Below are 22,334 nucleotides of genomic sequence, written 5' to 3'. Positions count from 1 at the left end.
AAGAATATATATTGAGAGTGAATTTCTTAATATGTGCATGATTACCAAATATTTGACATAAAAAAATAATTTACGCATCGTTTTACCGCGTTTTTGCTTTTAATTCTCATTTCCTATTATGATACAATATCAAAAATTTTCTGCTTCAGTTTAAAAATCTATTATCTTGTACATGTGACTAACGTGGAATAATTACCTAAACCAATATTCAATGGCAGTTGGATGATTTTTATCTTCCTCGCTAAGAAGAAACCATACAAATTCTGTGTAACTCATCTTGTCTTCTAATTGTTGCGCATTGTCACTGCTCTTTATTCTACTGCCCCTCGTCACGGCACCACTAAATATTCTTTCGATCATTCGAGTTGACAATGCTGAAAATAAATCAGATTGATGAAATTTCAATTCAAATAAAAGATATACAAGGTGTAACTAAACAAAAGTATACAAAACACATCATCTGGTGCAGGACAACAAACTAAATCAAAAAGTCCTGAGCTATTTTTTAATCTGAGCTTTAGTTTTGACGAGCGTAGTCGAGTGAATCATATCTAACATTTGAAACGTTATATTTTTGGCATTTTATTATAATACCTTACTCAATTTATACTTTTCAATATATTATTCCAAAATTCGAAATTTGGAAATATAACATATAAAAACAAGACAATTTTATATAAAAACAAAACAATTTTATTTATACATTGCTATATAGTTTGTCAATTAGCGCGTGACTACAACAGAAAACAGCGTAGGCGCCGCCTTAGTAGGCGTGGCCTAATTGGCAAACTTTAACAATTTATAGCGTTAAAAATAAAACTCAGATTAAAAAATGACTTAGGACTTTTTCTTTTAGTTTGTCGTTTTGCACCAGATGATGTGTTTCGTATACCTTTGTTTAATTACATCCTGTATACATTGCGTATTATATACAATTATATTCAATCGCGAAGACATGTCCTCTCACCATGATCATTATGCCTCGTTAAATCCATTTTATCTATGAACAGATCGTGATCGCGATCCAATTCCCAGAATTTGCAATATATCACATAAAAATGTTCATAACTGAAGTAAGCTGTAACTTGATTAATATCTTCCTCGTGCTCGAGCACAGCAATAACTGATAACAAATTGCTTCTCCTTAATTCGGCAAGTGAAATCTTGCCACTCCAACTACGATTTACGCAATAAAATATTCTAGCAATCACCTACAAATATATATAAGTATCTGTTATCAATTGATCTTATTATTATATTCATAACTTATACGAGAACGCAAAAGATTTCTGTAATAATTACGACTACATTATCCAAGTAGCAAATAAGTGACGTCAGAAGACGTCATTATGACGTCTATTTTTAGTCATTTTTGGTCTATGATGTCAAAAATTAATAATGGACGTTTATAAAATGTCATTTTTTAGACCAAATAAAGACGTTATTTTGAAGACATTTTAATGACGTCTTGAAGATGTCTTAATTTAGTTCCTTAATTTATCGCTATGCGACGCACATGTTCTTTATCTCGCATGTAAGTTTTAGTCAGAGAATTATATAAAGCTAGCAAAAAGAGACTGTTAAGAGTAAAGTATCATAAGTATATTCTTCTAATTATTCTAATATAAAGTGTACTCGGCAACAGAAGAATGATTTTTTAACAAATAAATTTACATAAATGTGCGTAAATTTATTTATTAAGGCATTCTTCTGTTGTCGAATATACTTTAAATTTTTATATTATCGAATATATATTTATATTTGTTGAATGAGATTTCTTACTGTGGGTTATAACTGATACTATATGTACGTATATTAATTGTAAAAATTTCATCAATTAAAGTCTTATATTCGTTATATATATGCCGTCAATAAGACATCAAAATGACGTCAATAAGTCGTCAGAAAATTACATCAATAAGTCGTCAGAAAATGACATCAATAAGTCGTCAGAAAATGACGTTTCATGAATGTGACATTTCGACGTCATTTTCGGATCTCATAGGACCTAACTGGGACGTCTCATTGGTCTTTTTGTAACAAAAATTGGTCATTATGATGTCATTTTGCTACTTGGGTATTGTCGGAAAATTGAATAAAATTAAAAATTTTAAATTATATTTAAATTTAAATATGTAATCTATATACAAAGAGGGACAAAAGTTCCGGAATGGCAAAATATCTCAGAAAATATTGATTTAATAAAAAAATGTTTTAAACAAAAAGAATAGAGCTTAAAAAAACTATTTGGTGATGATATCTGTTTGACCTTGAAAAGTGCTTAATGAAAAAATATTTATTATAGTGTTTTAGAAATGTCTCGACATCAGCTACAAGAATATGTAATAAAAACTAGGGGGTTTCATATAAGATTTTCATGTTGACCTTGACCGGACTTTTCAAGGTCATCTCAAGGTCAAACATTTCACCAAATAATGAGATGGAGATGAAGGGAAAGAGAGAGAGGAAGGGAAGAATATTTTTAGATAAATATGAAACATAAGTTGTGCGAATTATAATGATAGAATATTTCTTATATGCTATGATGTATACGATAATAATTATTAAGCTGATTGTAATTTGCTGATTGTAATTTTAATTCAAAAATTTTTATATAAAAAAATAGGTATAAGCTATTTGGTACGAACCGTATGTACATAACGAGAATGGAATTCTGTAGCTTCTTTTAAAAACGTTAATCCTGGATGCGTTTCTACTACATCTTGTACGAGAGGGATTAAATCTTCCGGAAGTATATAGTTTCGAAATTTTCGGGTGACAATTCTGATAAATTTACTAGCTGCATCGTGATGAGTAACTGTTAGTCTGCAACAAGTAATACCAAAATTGTACAATATTATTTTATATGCAACATTATTGGTTAATAAAAAATATTAATATATAATTATTTGTTAATACAGAAAATTTAGCTTAACATTACATTGTTAAGCCAAACATTATATTCTAGATTATTTTGTAGACGATAAAAATATGTTAAATTCAAAATCTGTTATTTGTCATTTTTATTGCTTTATCTCATTTTTTAATATAATAATATAAATAAATGATTTAGAAGTCGATAAATAGATTTTTTATATAGTATTTTTATATAGTATATAGTTTTATATAAATTTTTATATAAAACTATACTATAATAAAATTATAGTATTGATGAAATCACTATTTTACATTAAGAACATATATTTCTGCAAAGTCAAATATCACATATATAATAAAAATTGACATGATATATAATATATCATTATTAAATTTTTCTTTTTACTTTCTTTTTTACTCTATATAATAATGCAAAAAATTGGTAAATATTAATACAAAGATCTAATCTCAATAATTTTAATTTCTTGATAAATACTGTTCTGAATAAAGTCCAAAAGATTTTAGTCATTGATTAATATTTATTAAAAATACATAAACAAGATTTAAATATAGAGTAATGACAAATTCAATATTTATATATGAGTATTATTATCCATACTATACACACATTCCAGACAGCACAGATAATTTATAAAATATTTATACAATATTTATAATAATTATTTTAATATTTTATAAATATTTATCATAAATATTTTATAAATGTTTTTGGAGTTTTAGATTCAATAGATCATAAATATTTATCATAAATCTTAACGCACGTTGTAGTCGGCTCTCCGAAATATCAATATAACACAACTAAATGGACCATAGAGCCAAACACATGAAAATTAAATATTTTTTCGCGGATTTTTTAAACCTGACAGATTGTCAGAATATTAATTGGGAACTGTGTTTTATGGTTTGAGACAATCAGTTCCCTTCCCCTTATCCCCCCATCCTATATATATCGACGTGTACGTAAATTTATTTGTTAAATTATACTCTGTTGCTTAAGTATATTTAGTGTATATTATAATTTTATATTCTATTTTGAAATAAATGTCTAATAAGTTACTTATAAACATTTTTATACATTTTTAACTTTTTATAAATGGCTAATAGAGTTTGAAAAATATAAAAACATCTAATCGATCAAATTTTAGATTAGACTATATCAACTGATCGTTTTGATTAAAAAATCGTTGATTGCCTTTTTAATTTATAATTTTTTACTAAGTATTATTTATTAAGAAAATATAAATAATACTTAGTAAAAAATTATAAATTAAAAAGGCAATCAACGATTTTTTAAAAATATTTACAATAAATATTATGGTAAATATTATATATATATATACATATATATATATATATATATATATATATGTATATATAATATTTACCATAATATTTATTATAAATATTTTCTGATATTTATGATAAATATTTATGATCTATTGAATCTAAGACTACAAAAACATTTATAAAATATTAAAATAATTATTATAAATATTCTATAAATATTTTATAAATATTCTGTCTGGGATAATTATATGGGGTATAATTGTAATGTAACATATCTTACATGTGTAATTGTGTGTGTGTGTGTGTGTGTGTGTGTGTGTGTTAGTTGCAAATTGCATCTTTTTTTTTACAAACAACTATATGTGTGTTATTTACATTAATTGATTTTTTTCATATATTGTTTTATGCATAATAGTATTGACGTAATATTGTCGAAAAATGCATTTTATGAGATTTTTTTATAGTTTATGTAAAATTAGTGTTAAATTTAAATATAAAATATTTCGTATACTATTCATTTTTTGGCCATCTTACTCTTACAATTTTTTATGTTGAAAATTACGAGGAATCGATTTACATAAAAAAATTATAAGGGTTCTAGTTAAAAAATAAATGATCTTCAAATGACCTTAAAGAGTATCCTTCAGAAAAAAGTCAATAGCGCTATCTTTTGTTCCCCCTTCAGATCAAAGAACTTTTGTTGAAACATTTTGTTGTCTGTAATTTCATCAAATAACGCCTAGAAATATAAATATTAATAATGCTTTTAAACGGTTAAAACGATCATACTCAGATGCTCAAGTTTCTATTTTTTTTATGAAAAAAAAATTTGAATAAATTTTATTTGTCGTTTGTGTTGTATTATCACATTTGAAAGAGCAGTGTTTATGGTAAATGAATGTATTATTGGTCAAAAATATTATTTTGACCAAAAAATCAGGCTATATCAACCATTATGCTAAAATCTTTTGGAGATAACTTACAAGATCGTGACAATATATTGTAGGTCAAAGATTCATTGTTGTTGAATCTATATTTGTCAATAATTATCAAAAGTCGAAAGATGTTTATAATTGAGTTGAGACAAATTTAAATTTAATTAAAAATTTTTAATAAACAATATTAGATTGCGTTTTATCATATCTTACTCTTTCCAAAATTCCAAAAATGCATTCATCTCGATATTTCCTTTCTGGTCACCATCAGCTGCCAAGAAAAGTGGCACTTTCCAGTATAAGGGTAAGTCACAAGCCTATGTAATAGAGAAACAGAATTGTAAAATGATAAAATTGATTATTTTAGAAACAGCTTTGCCGATTTCAATAATCTTGAAGTATGTTGTAGAGAAAAGGTCAAGGTGACTGTCCCTCACCAAATATTAAATGTCGCGCTCACCTTTAATTTTAAAGTTATAAGCATCAGAAGACATTCCACATTTCGGTGCTTCGGACATGAAATGGGGTCTCAAAATAATACAACTTTAGGTAGGTTTTTGATTTTTCGTAGAAAGCCAGATCCGCTGCGCTCACAGTACTCTGAATGTGAAACAAAGTATCAAAATTCCGTATAAAATTCCTTATAGTTTCGCATAATTCTGTATAAATTTTCGATTTTTCAAGTAAAATGGAGGTTTTTATACTACTCCTATGTTTTAGATACAAAGTAGAAAAATATCACATTTTTTCTAATTATTTTTTATATCAATAAACAATATTCGATATATCATTGATATGTAATTAATCATGATATTTGATATATCATTTGGAGTAACCAATGTGCATATACGCATACGCACGAAAATGTTAGACAAACTATTCTCTTTTACTAGGCTTCCAAATTAATATCCAAACATATTTCTTCATTCAATTCTAAGTTCGTGCTGATCTTATTTTGTATGTACAAACTGCTAAAAAGAATAACTTATCTAAAAAAAATAATCGCTTGATCGATAACCTGTTTTATCGATAAAACAGAACAATGTTGGGGAGATCCCGTTAGCCTACAAATCAATTGCCAACATCACTTGTCGACATCCCATTTGTCAACATCTCGTTTAATTACAAAAAGTATTGCCAACAGATCAATTGCCTACTAATGCTATTGCATACAAATGAAAAATGAAGACGGACGTACGTTCGCACACATAACAGTTTTACGCACAAATCATATTATACACAAAAATTATTGCCTACAGATCGATTGTCTACAAGTTCTATTACGCACAAATAACAAAATAAGGAACGGAAGACCCCGATAAAGTTCCGAAAAATACTCTTTTTGAAACTCAGTATTCTTACGTATTTTAATGCGCTGATTATGAATATTATAGCTCCATTAACTTACCCAGTCAACTTCGACTTTTAAAATTTTTTTTTATCGTTTGTTGGTGATTGTTGGCCCAATTGCAACGTTTGTTGATTTATATATTTTTTTTAATTAAAAAAAAAAAATTAGCATTAAATTAGCTGGAAAAATCTCATTTTTAATTAAAAAACGGTCTAAGCGATGCGTAATCGTTTGTTGATGATTGTTGGTCTAATTTTATCGTTTGTTGGTTTATTATTAGTCTTAAAAACGAAAAATTATTACATTGAAGCCGCATCTACAAAAATCGAATATTATAAGTTTGCTGATTTATTGCTTACGATTTAAGGCTTATTTCTATAAATGTAAGGCTAACAGGCTATGAATACGGGCCTCAACATCGACAGGAAATTAAAAATTTTCTTCTCTAATAGTAAGTTGAAATGATAAATTGCAAAATGTGAGATATTATTAGACAAAGAATAAACTTGTATTTATATCTTTTTGTAATCTTGAAGTTTTTAGATCTGTATTATATATCATCAATTCAATGCGCTAGTCAAAATATAAATTCAGCATGAATATAATTATAAAAAAATATTTTGACAAATTTATACATAATAATTATATACTTGTAAGGATCCTTGAAGTTTTTAGATCTGTATTATATTATCATCAATTCAATGCTAGTCATCCTTATCAAGTATATAATTATGTATAGTCAAAATATTTTTTTATAATTATATTCATGCTGAATTTATATTTTGACTAGCGCATTGAATTGATGATATATAATACAGATCTAAAAACTTCAAGGATCCTTACAAGTATATAATTATTATGTATAAATTTGTCAAAATATTTTTTTATAATTATATTCATGCTGAATTTATATTTTGACTAGCGCATTGAATTGATGATATATAATACAGATCTAAAATCTTCAAGATTACAAAAAGATATAAATACAAGTTTATTCTTTGTCTAATAATATCTCACATTTTGCAATTTATCATTTCAACTTACTATTAGAGAAGAAAATTTTCAATTTCCTGCCGATGTTAAGGCCCGTATTCATAGCCTGTTAGCCTTACATTTATAGAAATAAGCCTTAAATCGTAAGCAATAAATCTCAGCAAACTTATAATATTCGATTTTTGTAGATGCGGCCTCAATGTGATAATTTTTCGTTTTTAAGACTAATAATAAACGAACAAACGATAAAATTCGACCAACAATCATCAACAAAGAATTACGCATCGATTAGACCGTTTTTAAATTAAAAATGAAATTTTTTCGGCTAACTTAATGCTAATTTTTTTTTTAATTAAAAAAATATATATAGACCAACAACGTTGCAATTGGGTCAACAATCACCAACAAACGATTAAAAAAAAAATTTTTTTAATCGAAATTGACCGGCTAAGTTAATAGAGCTGAATATTATAGTGAAAATTGGCGACTATTTCATTTTCATGGTGTTGGCAATTGATTTGTAGACTAACGGGGCCCTCCCAAACATTCACTTATATTCCTTTATCCAATGCCAAATATGGTCTGATCTAATTTCAGGTAAAAAACAATCCATATAGCCAATAAATAGATTTATAGTTTATCTAACCTCACATTTTGTCATTAAAACAGAAAAAAAACAAGAGATTTCTCAAGGGCGTTTAAGATCCCCTTAAGGATATTCAAATTCGGTTTCAAAGATAAAAAATATCGAGAATATCCACTTTCCAATTATTGTTTTTTCGTTGAAAATCTAAAATTTATTTATGCTATGCGTAAATTCATTTTTAGACTTCGTTTCGTATCCAAAGTACTCGGCTATAATTATAATTTGGTTTGTTAATAATTTTATAATAAATTAGCGACAGCTAAAATTTTTTTAATGTTGCTCAGGACCATGACCTTAATCACATACTTTAAAATCATTGAAATCAATAATAAAATATATATAAATATCAATTAAAATATATATAAGTATTTTTTGATTTTTACCATTTAAAAATTATATTGCTGCGGAATATACAAAATAAACATATGTGTATATACAAAATAGATATATAAGATTATTTCTATTATCACTATATATATTATTTTTATAAATGATGGGAATTTTACAAGTTAATTAACAAAAATATATGTACAATAAATCACATATACACAAGATGAACCATTTTTATAATATTAAAAACAAATTCTCGTAAAATATGGATCTTATAAAAAATGTTTTAGTTGCAAATTGCATGGCATCAAGGGGAACATATTACTATATGCCATTATTTGCATATATTACTGATTGAGATATACGCGTGATCCGGCACTGGCGACGTCGAAATCTCGAGATTGTTAGGAAAGTAATTAGAGGAGAACTTGTCGTGGATATCGATTTATTCTTTACGAACGCTGAGAGACGACTGGCCCGTCCGCAGACGGCAAGCCGTGAATTTTGACAAACAAGTATGAAGAGGGGGTTGACAAACAGTTTTGATAGATTTATAATATCTCATGTACAGATAAAGAGAGAGTGTACAAAGAAATGTAGAGGACACATGACTCCTTTGTATTACGAACGCGAAGTCGGCGCGAAAACAACAAAAAGGTGCGCAAATAAGAACGCGGAGAACAGTATCCATAAAATTTAACTCGATAACATTTACAGACAATATTTGCTTGACGTTCGAATTTACCGTTCGTGACTTTACTAAATTTTAGAAGCGAATATTACTAAACATGACGATACAACGTGATCTTAAACTGGATATAATTTTATTACATTATTGTGTCGAAACAATTACAATTAGTCATTATTTGCATATCTTTCTTTTTTATCAAAATATAAAGATCACTTTTTTGATACTTCAAATGGGATGCCAAACATTCTTTTCCATTTCCATAGTTTGCACAAATACATACATTTATATAAGAGAAATTGAACGTAACTCAAACAATACCAAATCCAAAATTGGTGCATAAATATCTTTAAGATATCTTTAAAATGTCTTTTGGATATCATATAATAAGATTTCTTATATACGAGGTGATATATATATATATATAGGGTGTCCCGGAATACCCTTAATAACGTTCGTGTGATAGAACGCATCGAGACAAACAAAAAAGTCTTATACCATTTAGCGATATCTTTAATAAAATTTTCTCTTTTATTCGCTTGACTTTATCTCTCTTACTCGCTCTTATTCGCTCGACTTTAATATTAAATATATATATATATACAGGGTGATTCAAAACAACCGTTTGTCCTTAAAATGTCGTATTCCTGACTCAATTCTAAGACGATTTTTCCTTTGCCAAAATTTTATCCGAAGCTTAGTTTTTGAAATATAAAAAGAAATAGTTAGCGAATTACAGCACGAGTACGGGCGGTAATCAGGAGCGGCGCACCACATTATCCGACGCGGGCGATTACGTGGGCGCTCGAAGCGATCAGCTGTTTGTTACATGCGGCGTTTTGTGTGTGTGTGTGTGCGTGTGTGTGTACGCGTATACACACACACACACTCTCTCTCTCTCTCTCACTGATTCTTACCTTGTAGAGATGTTTGATGTCCTTTGACGAATAATTGTTGCCTGACTGGATACAATCCGATATTGACACACTGTGACACACTGCATAATGAAATCATTTTTTTGTAATAAATTCTATTGACACTTTGACTCACGCACTTGATTAAAAATTATTGTAATAAATAACTGATTACAAATTACAACACATAATCACAATCTGAGAGAATTTTCTCTTAGAATTTGCCCTGAAAATTGTGGTGATCGTAGGATAATATTGTATGGAAAAAATTTTATTAGAATTCCTCTAATTAATATTTATCACATTCAAAATAATATCTATCACAATAAAATATGAAATATGTGTGATTAATTTTACTAAACTGTATAGTAAAATTAATCAAACATATTTTATATTTTCTTGTGATACATATTATTATTTTTAATATGATAAATAGTAGAGAAATTCTAACAAAATTCTTTCCACATCATAATGTCCTACGATTACCATAATTTTCTAGGTAAATTCTAAGAGAAAATTCTCTTAGATTGTGATTATGATTGTCGTGTCCTTGCCGTGTAAACTATTGCCGTCCGCATTGAGTAACGTGTGCTGTGCGCGCCGCGCGTTTTTACAAGTAATTTTTAATAATTAATCAAAACACTGAGAGAATTTTCTCTTAGAATTTACCCTAAAAGTTATGGTAATTGTAAGAGAATATGGTATGGAAAGAATTTTATTAGAATTTCTCTGATTAATAATTATCACATTCAAAATAATAATATTTATCACAATAAAATATAAAATATATTTCATTAATTTTACTTTACGGTTTAGTAAAATTAATAAAACATGTTTCATATTTTATTGTGATAGATATTATTATTTTGAATGTGATAAATATTAATTAGAGGAATTCTAATAAAATTTTTTCCATACAATATTATCCTACGATTACCACAATTTTCAGGGCAAATTCTAAGAGAAAATTCTCTCAGATTGTGATTATGTGTTGTAATTTGTAATCAGTTATTTATTACAATAATTTTTAATCAAGTGCGTGAGTCAAAGTGTCAATAGAATTTATTACAAAAAAATGATTTCATTATGCAGTGTGTCACAATGTGTCAATATCGGATTGTATCCAGTCAGGCAACAATTATTCGTCAAAGGACATCAAACATCTCTACAAGGTAAGAATCAGTGTGAGAGAGAGAGAGAGAGAGTGTGTGTGTGTGTATACGCGTACACACACACGCACACACACACACACAAAACGCCGCATGTAACAAACAGCTGATCGCTTCGAGCGCCCACGTAATCGCCCGCGTCGGATAATGTGGTGCGCCGCTCCTGATTACCGCCCGTACTCGTGCTGTAATTCGCTAACTATTTCTTTTTATATTTCAAAAACTAAGCTTCGGATAAAATTTTGGCAAAGGAAAAATCGTCTTAGAATTGAGTCAGGAATACGACATTTTAAGGACAAACGATTGTTTTGAATCACCCTGTATATATGGATAGACAGAGGCTGTGTTCGCTTTGGACGCTTTCAGTGTTATAACGTTGCACCTCGAATATCAAACGAAGACAAAAGATGCTTATAGCTCTGAAAGCGTCAAAGCAAACGCAATCGGAAAAACACATCAATAAAAGAGAAATGTCAAGTAGATGATTTAGTGCGCTAAGTTCTTTGTCGTCTTTGGACGGGTGCGAATGTATTTTGACATGCTTTTGCGCGAATATATCTTTGGGCTACGCAGTAAACGTTGAACCGATAAACCCTTATATATATATATTCTCGGCTCTTGTTTCCATCCTGTAGATCATAATTGGGCAAATTTGATAGATTCTGGTTTTGCACTTAATGTATTTAAGTGCTTATTCTTTCAGACGACCTACTTCAGGTTATGATATTGTGACTGTCATATTTATCTGCTGCTGAACCTCATTTTTGAGAATCCCATAACTTAATATTTTTACGCCCAAATAGTTGAAGAATATCACTTATTCGATTGAAATATTATCGATTGTTAATTTGCAACGCAGGAGTTTCCTTATACAATACTATCTCAGATAACCAAGTATGCTCCAAGCAACGTATAAAAATAAGATGCTAGCAATCAATGTTGGTTCTTTGCTAGGAATATGAATCAATAAATATTTGAGTAGCTAGCATAACGTTAACATTTTGTCGTATGTCAAATGCTCAGCTAAAAAAGAAACATATCAAATAAGCATACTGTTAACAAGAAGTTAGCATATAATATTGTAAGCTAGGAGTGGTAAAAGAGGTAATTAACTAAAATTTAGTTTTTTTTTATATAACATGAAAGATTTATTTAAACAATACGAAAAGCAAAGAAAAATAATATAAACTAAACTCGTGTAAAGTATAATTATAAAAATGCTGAATCACTCTCTCACAACTATCTAATTAACCACGTTACTAGGCTTCCGATCAGTCCTTCGATCTTTCACCTCTGCTAGTCTCTACTCGACTCTCTCTCGATACATTCGTTACTTTTCTCTTATACGCTCTCTTTTTCAAAATTTTGCTTGTCATCCTTATCACAGCGCTCCTATCGATTTCCGTGAATTCTTCTTAAAATACACTCAAATCTTTTGCTGAACCGATATAGTTACCGCTGTTTTATCGACTTATACGCTATACATCTTGCAGAAATATTTTGCGCTTATAATATTTTCAATTTGCTAACAGATATAAATATGTTGCTATCTATGTCAGCATTAATTGTCAACATCTATTTAATTCTAATGTCAGCATAATGTTTAAAACGTGCAAATTTTTAATTTCCAACATCGAATATTAGCATACATCAGCACAATGAACAACATAGATGCGTAGTAAGATGCTAACATCTTTATTGTTAGCGACATGAAAACAATCTGTGTTCACACTGGTTATCTGGGATAATCATATATACATCATTTTTGTTGTGGAGATTTGTTATATTTTTTCTGCAAGTTTGAAAATGTGGAAGTGTCATTGCGTGTTTTTTTATTCGGCTAATAGTAAGTATTGCGTTTGCATAGCAGAGAATACTTAGGTAGTAGGTGTTGGAATCTATATCCAAAGCTCTATGTTTTAGTGGCATTTACTACTTTGTCCATAATGATGTTAAAGAGCAGCGGACTAATAAGGTTCTCTTTAATTAATCCCTGTATTTGTTTTTATTTCTTTTGTTAATTAAACAGAGCTTATACTCTTTTTTTATTATAAAGGAGAAGGGGAGAATTAGAATAAAAAAGGGGGAAATTTTTAATAAAAACAAATTTCTTTTAATTTACAAGCAACAAATGTATTCAAATCAAAATACTCTAATAAATTCCCAATTATTAATGACAGTCACTAGTATTTAAATAGGAGTTTTGGAAATAATCGACCAAACTAGCATGTAATAATCGTTTTTATTAAGTTTCACGACGTTTCGACCATATGGTTGTGGTCCTTCTCAAGTGAGAAATAAATTAGTAAAATTTAGCTCATCATACAGCAATGCATAATATTAATTTTAATTATGAACAGTTAATTTATTGACCAAAACTGGCTTATTTTATTACGTGAAAAAATTACAACGTTTCGATCACTGCTTGTGATCCTTTTCAAGTAAACTGAAAAATACATTGTTAAATTGGATTAAAGGAAAACAAACAAAACTTAATTATAAAATCATAAATTCAAACTTACATCAACGCAGGCGAATTGATGGTAATCGCTCACGTCTCACATTATTCTGTGAAGCGTCTATATTCAAACGATGTTCGGTTTATAATGACATATCAATAAAAAGGCAAAAGACAAAAAGACAAAAAGTCAAGCGAAAAAACAATAACAAACAAACGCAAGAGAAACAACTTACAATACAAGCAAGCTATCATATACAGAATTTAAGCGCTTTGTGTCTTTTTGTAAATTAATCGTATTTTTCGTTTTCTTAATATAAAACATTTCCGCCACCTCTCTCTTACGCAATTGTTTTTCTTTATGCAAAATAACAGGATTCTTCCAGTAAAAATCATGGTATTCCACAAGACGATGATCCGTGATAACAGAATAGTTATCTTGAAAACCATTAATATTTCGTTTGTGCTTCCTTATTCTAACATGTAAATGGCGTTTCGTTTGTCCGATATAAGACGCATCACAATCTCTACAGTTAATTTGATAAACCAATTCTGTGTGTTTATCATAATTTAGTTTATCTTTTCCAGTTCCGATAATGCAATTCAGTTTTTTCGGTATAGTGAAGAGTACTTGGAGACCCAATTTTTTCAAAATAAGACGTATGTTGTTACTAACTTTATTAACAAATGAAATCAAAACAAAACTCTCCTCCTTGTATCTATGCTGTATCTCCCTAGTTCTATCTATGTTACCATAGGTGATTCCTTTTAACCGTTTATTAATGTGATATTTAATTAAGTCAAGAAAATAACAATTATTTAATAAAACCTCTTCGACAATTTTAAGATTAGAATCGTGAAATCGTTGATCAGATAGCAACAAAGCCTGATCAATTAAATTAATGATATTATTAATTTTATATTGGAGCGGGTGGTTCGAAAAGTCAAAAATTAAAAGTTAGAATCTGACGATCCTTGGTTGGGATATATGTTGTGGCTGTCTCACAATTTCAATTTTACTTTTAATTTTTGACTTGTATATTTCTTAATTAAAATTAATATTGTGCATTGCTGTATGATGAGCTAAATTTTAATTAATTTAAAAAATGGTAATAATTCAATCGACCAACTCTGGCAAATAAGTAATTTTATTGAATATTCTCAACGTTTCGGCCGTGGGTTTCGGCCCTTATCAAGTGCTAAATCACAACTTTTTTAAAAAACAAAAATTCGATCTTAGAATATGACATAATATAATAACATGATAGTATGAAACGAAATAACTATATTACACATAGTTATTTTGTTTCATACTATCATGTTATTATATTATGTCATATTCTAAGATCGAATTTTTGTTTTTTAAAAAAGTTGTGATTTAGCACTTGATAAGGGCCGAAACCCACGGCCGAAACGTTGTGAATATTCATTAAAATTACTTATTTGGCAGAGTTTGTCGACTTAATTATTACCATTTTTTAATTATCATCTGGTGACTTCATAGTTTTATATCTTTTAATTAATTTATTTCTCACTTGAGAAGGACCACAACTATATGGTCGAAACGTTGTGAAACTTAATAAAAACGATTATTACTTGCTAGTTTGGTCGATTATTTCCAAAACTCTAAAATACTCTAATATAATAAAACTATTATATTATTGGAACAATACTTTTATTGAAAATATACGTATATAGATATAATATATACATATAAATATAAACTTTGTCATATGTATTAATTTTATATATAGTGCTGGCAAAAAGTTCGGAAATGGTTAAAAATCTTGAAAAGTATTGATTTATTAGAAAAATATTTCAAATAAAAGTTGTACGGCTTAAAAAATCTATGACTTGACAGCATTTATTTGACCTTGGGATGATCATGAAAAACACAATTCTCGTCAACATAAAAATCTAAAATGGAAACCCCCAATTTTTATTACATATTCTTGTAGCTTAGCTCGAGAGCTTTCCAAAACACTGTAATAAAATATTTTTCTCTTACGTACTTTTCAACTTATAAAGATTTTAAGTTAACAATTTTTTAACATAAAATGTAAAATATCTTAGAAAATATTTAGTTTTCGGTAATTATACTTTAATATTTTTATGCACTGAATAATGAGACGAATCAATTAGTGTAAACAAAATACATAGTTGTTTTAAATAGAAGTATGTAATTAGCAACATATTTTTTTGAAAGCAACTATGTGTTTTCTTTACAACTAATTTGTCTAATTCCGTGTAGAAAAATAGTAAGGTATGATTACCGAAAGCTGAATATTTTATAAAATATTTTACATTTTAAGAATATTAAGCTAATATCGGCTCTTTGAAATAAATACATAATATACACTTCTGTAAGGAATTAATTATCACGGGAAAGATGTCAGGATAGGAATTCCCGGGAACTCACGGAAGGGATAGCGAAGATAGGAATAAAAGATAATCCCGATTTAACACAGACTGTAACTTTTTATTTCTAGAGAGTCGATATCTTCCTCGCACCTCTAAGATCGAAGCACGAGTTCCCCTTTTCATCTACCGGCACCAGCCTTTTCGTCTTGCTCAGTGCGTAATTATCTGATTCTAGCCAATGATCGATCCGAGATCAATGTGGTCACGCATTATCGACCATTTATCGTTCGACACGCATCATTTTCGGCTTCCGCGCATATTCTTCTCCGGGTTTACTCCAATACGCTTACGCATCGTCAGATTACGCATCTTTTACGCGCCTGCGTGCTCGACTTTAGGAGTCGAGAGACTCAGTGGTACGCATCCCGCGGATGCGCTATGTGGTGCTCAATCGTTCTTTCAAATTACATATAACTTTTTTCCATCTCGGCCAATAGAGCTAAACGCGATTTTATTGCGAAAATTAAGAAACTTCGGAATTCGTATCTTATGGTTGAAATCCCAAAATTTCCTTTGTTCCTCTTTTAACCTCCCCTCCTCTGTAAAGAAATAGGCGAAAAAATATTGATTCAAAAGTCGCACACAGGCGAATTTTTACAAAATTATGATCAAAACTAAAAAAAAATGTAATACTTTTAAAATCTGTTTATGGAATAATATATTGATAACCAAACTCATTTAGCGTTATTAAAAAAATTAATCTGCAATTTATATGAAAAAACATTCTGAATCTGACGAATTCATGTTTGAAAAAATTAAAAATTAAATTAATTTTTATATTTAATTAAAATGTGAATTTATCAATAAAAATCTAATTAATGTATTTGAATATTATGTCTAAATTGATTTTTAATTATTAATATCCTCCAAATGTTTTTAGGTGGAAATACAGAATTCTTTTTTTTTGTAAATAAAAAATTATTTGTTTCGCCAGATTTTGCTATGATTTTTTTATAATTAAAGCTTAAGTTTAACTTAAGCAGTTTCTGTTATAATTAACTGCGACAATCTGCGACACTTTTAATGGGAGCCCATTAAACATGGTTATAATGCATCAACTCGCAATCTCAGTACGTTATAGAAGCACGAGCAACTGTAGCGCTGCAATCGTTCTAGCATATTTATACTAGAACGATTGCAGCGCGACAGTTGTTCGCGTGTTGCAAATAAACAATAGTTAAATAGTTGAGCTTCAATAAAAAAAGAATTACAGCGAAATCTTGTAAAACAAATAACTTTTTACTTATAAAAGAAAAGAATTCTGTATTCCCGCCTAAAACATTTGTAGCACATTAACAATTAAAAAAATAATCAGTGGAAGATACATATACATATATCTAACTTAGTCGAGGGATATTAAATTTAAGCATTTATGTTGGTACGTGTATAAATACAAATTATTTAACATAATAATATAATTATTTATTATATTAAATAGGACCTGACTAAATAAAAATTTTTGCAAATATTTTTATTTTTTTCTAGTTTAATGCACAATCCGTAATTGGAAATTCAAAATCAACTTATGCTACATTCTCTAGAAATGAGTTGGTTGATTTTTTACGTCAACGAAACTTTTCATCACTGGGCTATAAAGACTTGTGTAACCATCTTTACGAAAAAGTAAAGAAAGCTACTGGAAGTAATTTATCAATAAAATCAAAAGAAGCTTTAAATCAGTTTGTTATAAAATTTCAATCTAAATGGGAAGAATCATCTAGAAATTACAACCAATTTTGCAATAAAAATCAATCATGGTTAAAAATTAAAATAAATTTGCTAATTAAATTAAATAATCGAGATGGAAGGTCTTCAATTGATTTTAATCAAGAAGATCGAAAAGCAGAAAAACCGAAGATTTGCGATCAAATTTTAGTTCCGAAGAGTTGAGTTACGCTTAAATGAAACTTAGAAGCGATTATAAATCAGATGCTGCTATTGTAATAAAAGATGTTGTATTTTCATCTCCAACTTGAGCTACAAAGTATAAAGATGCATATATAAAATCATATCAATTAATTACACCATATTCGCCTGATCAAGCGTTATTGATCGTAATAGAAGCAAGACTAACTAAATACCAATATAATGTAATCAGGAGTGCAGCCAAAGAGCATAATAGTAATATTTACCCTATTTACGAAACCATTACTGCAGCCAGAAAAAGATGTTATCCAGAGAATCTAGTTATGAACGAGTTAATTACAGAAGTTCCTTTACAAAATTTATTAGACTACACAGTTATCTGGTTATGTAAAGTTCAAGAAGAAGTTTTCAACACTTTGACTCCTGATCAATGGAATAATCTTTATTTAATTACAAAATGGGGCTGTGCGATCAAACAGTTCTGGTATGAGCGAATACAAACAAAAGTTTACAAATCCTAATGATTCTAATGCAAATAGATTTGTTACTTCTCTTGTTCCTATTCAGCTTATACAAGGTGATCCGAAATTTAAAGAAAATAAAATTATTTTATGATAGAATTCTAGACCTTCGTCTATTAGATTTTGCTTTTTTGAATTAAATTTGTATATGAAACAGCACATATTATAGTAGAGAAAGTAAAATGCATCAAGAATGAAATAGCATGCTTGTATCCAACAACAGTTAAGATTAGAAACGTTAACGTATTGATTCAATACACATTATTATTTACCATGATTGATGGTAAGGTATGCAACGCAGTTGCTGAAAATTCTTCGAAACACAAAGATGTTATTTATGTGGACTAACTTGCAAAGATTTTAACAAAATTGATCTTTGCATTAGCTGAAAAATTAAAGACAAATATAAATTACGTTTCGGAATATCACCGTTACATGCCTGGATACATTTCTTTGAATGCTTACTTTATTTATCATATCAATTAAGTATTTGTAAACGGCAAGTTCGTGGAAATAAAGATAAAAAAAATTAGTAGAAAATAAAAAACAAATATAAGAATTTTTTAAACATCAAATAAGCTTATTGGTCGATAAACCAAAACCGGGATATGGTAATACCAATGATGGTAATACCGCTCGAAGATTTTTTGAGGATTCAGTTATTTCAACACAAATAACTCAGCTGGATGAAGAAATAATAGAGCATTTCTGCGTTATGTTATTAACAATTTCAAGTACGTATCAGATAAAAATAGATCTTTTCCAAATTTATTGCTACGAGACTGCAAAACGATTCGTTCAATTGTGTATCTGTGGTATAATATGCCGACTACAGTACACAAAATATTATTTTATTGTGCAAAAATAATTAACTGCGCAATTCTTCCAATTAGCAGAAGAAGCTCAAGAATCACACAATAAAGATGTAAAGAAATTCAGAGAAAGTTATTCAAGAAAGTTTTCTAGAACAAACTATGAACTTCTAGAACAAAATATTTTTCATAACTTGTTAGTAACATCAGATCCATACATAAGTAGTATGAGAAAATTAGGGCAAAAAAAATAATAAAAAGTACCCTCAGGATGTGTTACAATTTTTTGAAATGTTTTATATCGGAGTATCTGAAATAGTTGATGAAGATAGTGAATAAGATTAATTACATGTTTTCTAAAATTATTAAAATTAATAAGTATTAATGTTTAAATTGTATATGTGTTTTTAAATGTTTTAAATTGTATAATTGTTTAAATTGTATAAATGTTTATTTAAATGTCTTAAATTGTATTATATATTTTAATTGTTATCAAAAATGTTAAAAAACTTGATAAATAAAATAATAACAAAACAAAATTACAATAATTTTTAAAGGATTATTTTTAAAAATAATATTTAAAAATTATTTTTTTCACAAGTTAATTAATTAATATTTTATGGAAAAAATCAATTTTCACTTTTGTACAGTCATTTTATAATAATGTGTGTCAGAAATTAATCTTAAAATGAAAAAAAATAGGTTTTGGCCACGATTTGGTAATAACTCGCCTGTGTGTGTCGGCTGAATCAGAAATCGAACCCGAGACCAGAAAAAGCAGTCGCTCGACAAGCGAAAGGTCTCGGGTTCGATTCCTTATTCAGCCAACTTTCGGACGAATATTTTTCTCGCCTATTTCTTTACAGCCGGGCTTAACAGAGGAACCAGGAAAATTTTGAGATATCAACCATAAGATACGAATTCCTAAGTTTCTTAATTTTCGCAATAACATTGCGTTTGGCTCTATTGACCGAGATGGAGGTGTATATTATTTTACATTTTGTCAAATAATTTTTAACTTTAAATCTTTATAACTCAAAAAATACTTAATAAAAAAATTTTTTATTATAGTGTTTTGGAAAGCTCGGGATAAGCTACAAAAGTATAATATGTAATAAAAATTTGGGGTTTCTATTTAAGATTTTTAATTGACGAGAAGTCTTTTAAGATCATCCTAAGGTTAAATGAATACTATCAGCTAATAGATTTTTTAAGCCCTACAACTTTTATTTGAAACATTTTTCCAATAAATCAATATTTTTCAGGATTTTTAACCGTTTTTCCGAACTTTTTGCCAGCACTATATATTAACTGTATACATGTATACATATATGTTTATCTTAACTTTCTTAATTGCGAATACAAAATGTAAAAGAACGGTTCATTAATTAACAAAAATTTCGTTTAACTTCTAATAAAATATCAACTTTTAATAAAATATATGTTTAAAAAAATGAACATTGGAACGCAAACAGCACACAATATTTATGATACAAATACATAAATATATATATATATATATATATATATATATATATGTATATATATATATATGGTATATATATATATATACATATTTTTTTCAAATATTATGTAAATATTTTGAATATGTTTTATAAAAATTGTTATTTAACATATTATTAAAACATAGATTAAATATTTCATATAATATTTATGGTATGTAAAGATAAATATTTATAGTAATTATTTTGTAATTATTTTTTAACTAAATTGTTAGTTCTTTCATTTATCGCTATGTGACGTATCTTTCTTGTATTTGATATTTGTCGTGAAACGAAATAATAGATTGGCAAGAACGGAAATTAATAAAATTAAATATGTCATAAAATTATTTTAATTTTGGAGCTACATTCTGCAACAGAATGTCTTTTAACAAATAAATTTACGTATATATCGATGTGTACGCAAATTTATTTGTTAAACTACTCTGTTGCCTAAATATATATTTAGTGTATATTATAATTTTATATTCTATTTTAAAATAAATGTCTAATAAGTTACTTATAAACATTTTTTACACATTTTTAACTTTTTATAAATGGCTAATAAAGCTTGAAAAACACAAAAACATCTAATCGACCAAATTTTAGATTAGACTATATCAACCGATCGTTTTGATTAAAAAATTGTTGATTATGTCTTTTTAACTCATGATTTCTTACTAAGTATTTATTAAAGAAAATATAAATTTTAAAAAATCTGTATCATAATGATTTAATAAATATATTTATATTTACCATAATATTTATCGTAAATATTTTCTGATATTTATGATCTATTAAAATATAAATATTTATAAAATATTAAAATAATTATTATAAATATTCTATAAATATTTTATAAATATTCTGTGTTGTCTGGGAATCAGAGACATAAATAGAGAGATAAATTTAACGTATAAGACAGGCAATAAGAGCCAAATCGCGGATGACAGTGCGTTATCCTAACGAACTAAACTATTTTTTTTTGTTTACCAACATTTAATATATATAACAGAGAAAAATACAGAATCGAAGGGATCTGAATAGCTCAGTTGGAAGAGCAGTCGCCCGGCAAGCGAAAGGTCTCGGGTTCGATTCCCGATTCAGCGACTTTCGGATCTATATTTTTCTCTTGCATTCATTTATTTTCCGTAGGGGGGTTAAAGGGGTATTGAAATTAAATCTCAAATATGAGATTATTTCATATTTTAAAAATCTTGGCCGTGTCCAAGTAAAATTTGGTGCCTTGTGCACTGGTATTTAATTCTAACGAAAAAATAGTTTAGTTCGTTAGGATAACGCACTGTCATCCGCGATTTGGCTCTTATTGCCTGTCTTATACGTTAAATTTATATTTATATTACAGAGCCTTGTTAAACTCTTAATAAATAGAGAGTATGTAGAGATTTAGAGATACTATATTTTAAAACTATAATTACATGTTTATTCTTTATTATTTTCAGTAGCTTTGAATTGAGTCAGAGTCAGGTTGAGGTAAGTTTTTTCACGGTGGAACCATTAATAATCCTACTTAATAAAATTT

The 22,334-nt window shown here is 28.1% G+C and overlaps 1 protein-coding gene across 5 annotated transcripts in view; it reads right to left on the bottom strand.

Annotated features, from left to right (window-relative positions):
• LOC114937659 (uncharacterized) overlaps positions 1–22,334 on the bottom strand; it is an 88,349-nt gene that overhangs the window by 6,227 nt on the left and 59,788 nt on the right. For all 5 annotated transcript variants that reach the window (XM_029311230.2, XM_085489005.1, XM_029311231.2 and 2 more), the window contains 4 exons: positions 5,334–5,437; positions 2,649–2,826; positions 968–1,211; positions 197–374 (listed from right to left, as the gene is read on the bottom strand). In XM_029311230.2, coding sequence (XP_029167063.1) covers positions 197–374; positions 968–1,211; positions 2,649–2,826; positions 5,334–5,437 — 704 coding nt within the window. The remainder of the gene's footprint in view (positions 1–196; positions 375–967; positions 1,212–2,648; positions 2,827–5,333; positions 5,438–22,334) is intronic.

The sequence above is a fragment of the Nylanderia fulva genome, unplaced genomic scaffold (genome assembly GCF_048542155.1).
Source record: "Nylanderia fulva isolate GAGA-0341 unplaced genomic scaffold, ASM4854215v1 Scaffold76, whole genome shotgun sequence".
Lineage (NCBI taxonomy): Eukaryota > Metazoa > Arthropoda > Insecta > Hymenoptera > Formicidae > Nylanderia > Nylanderia fulva.
The sequence above is the reverse complement of the archived record's forward strand: the minus strand, read 5'-3'. Positions and strand labels throughout refer to the sequence as shown.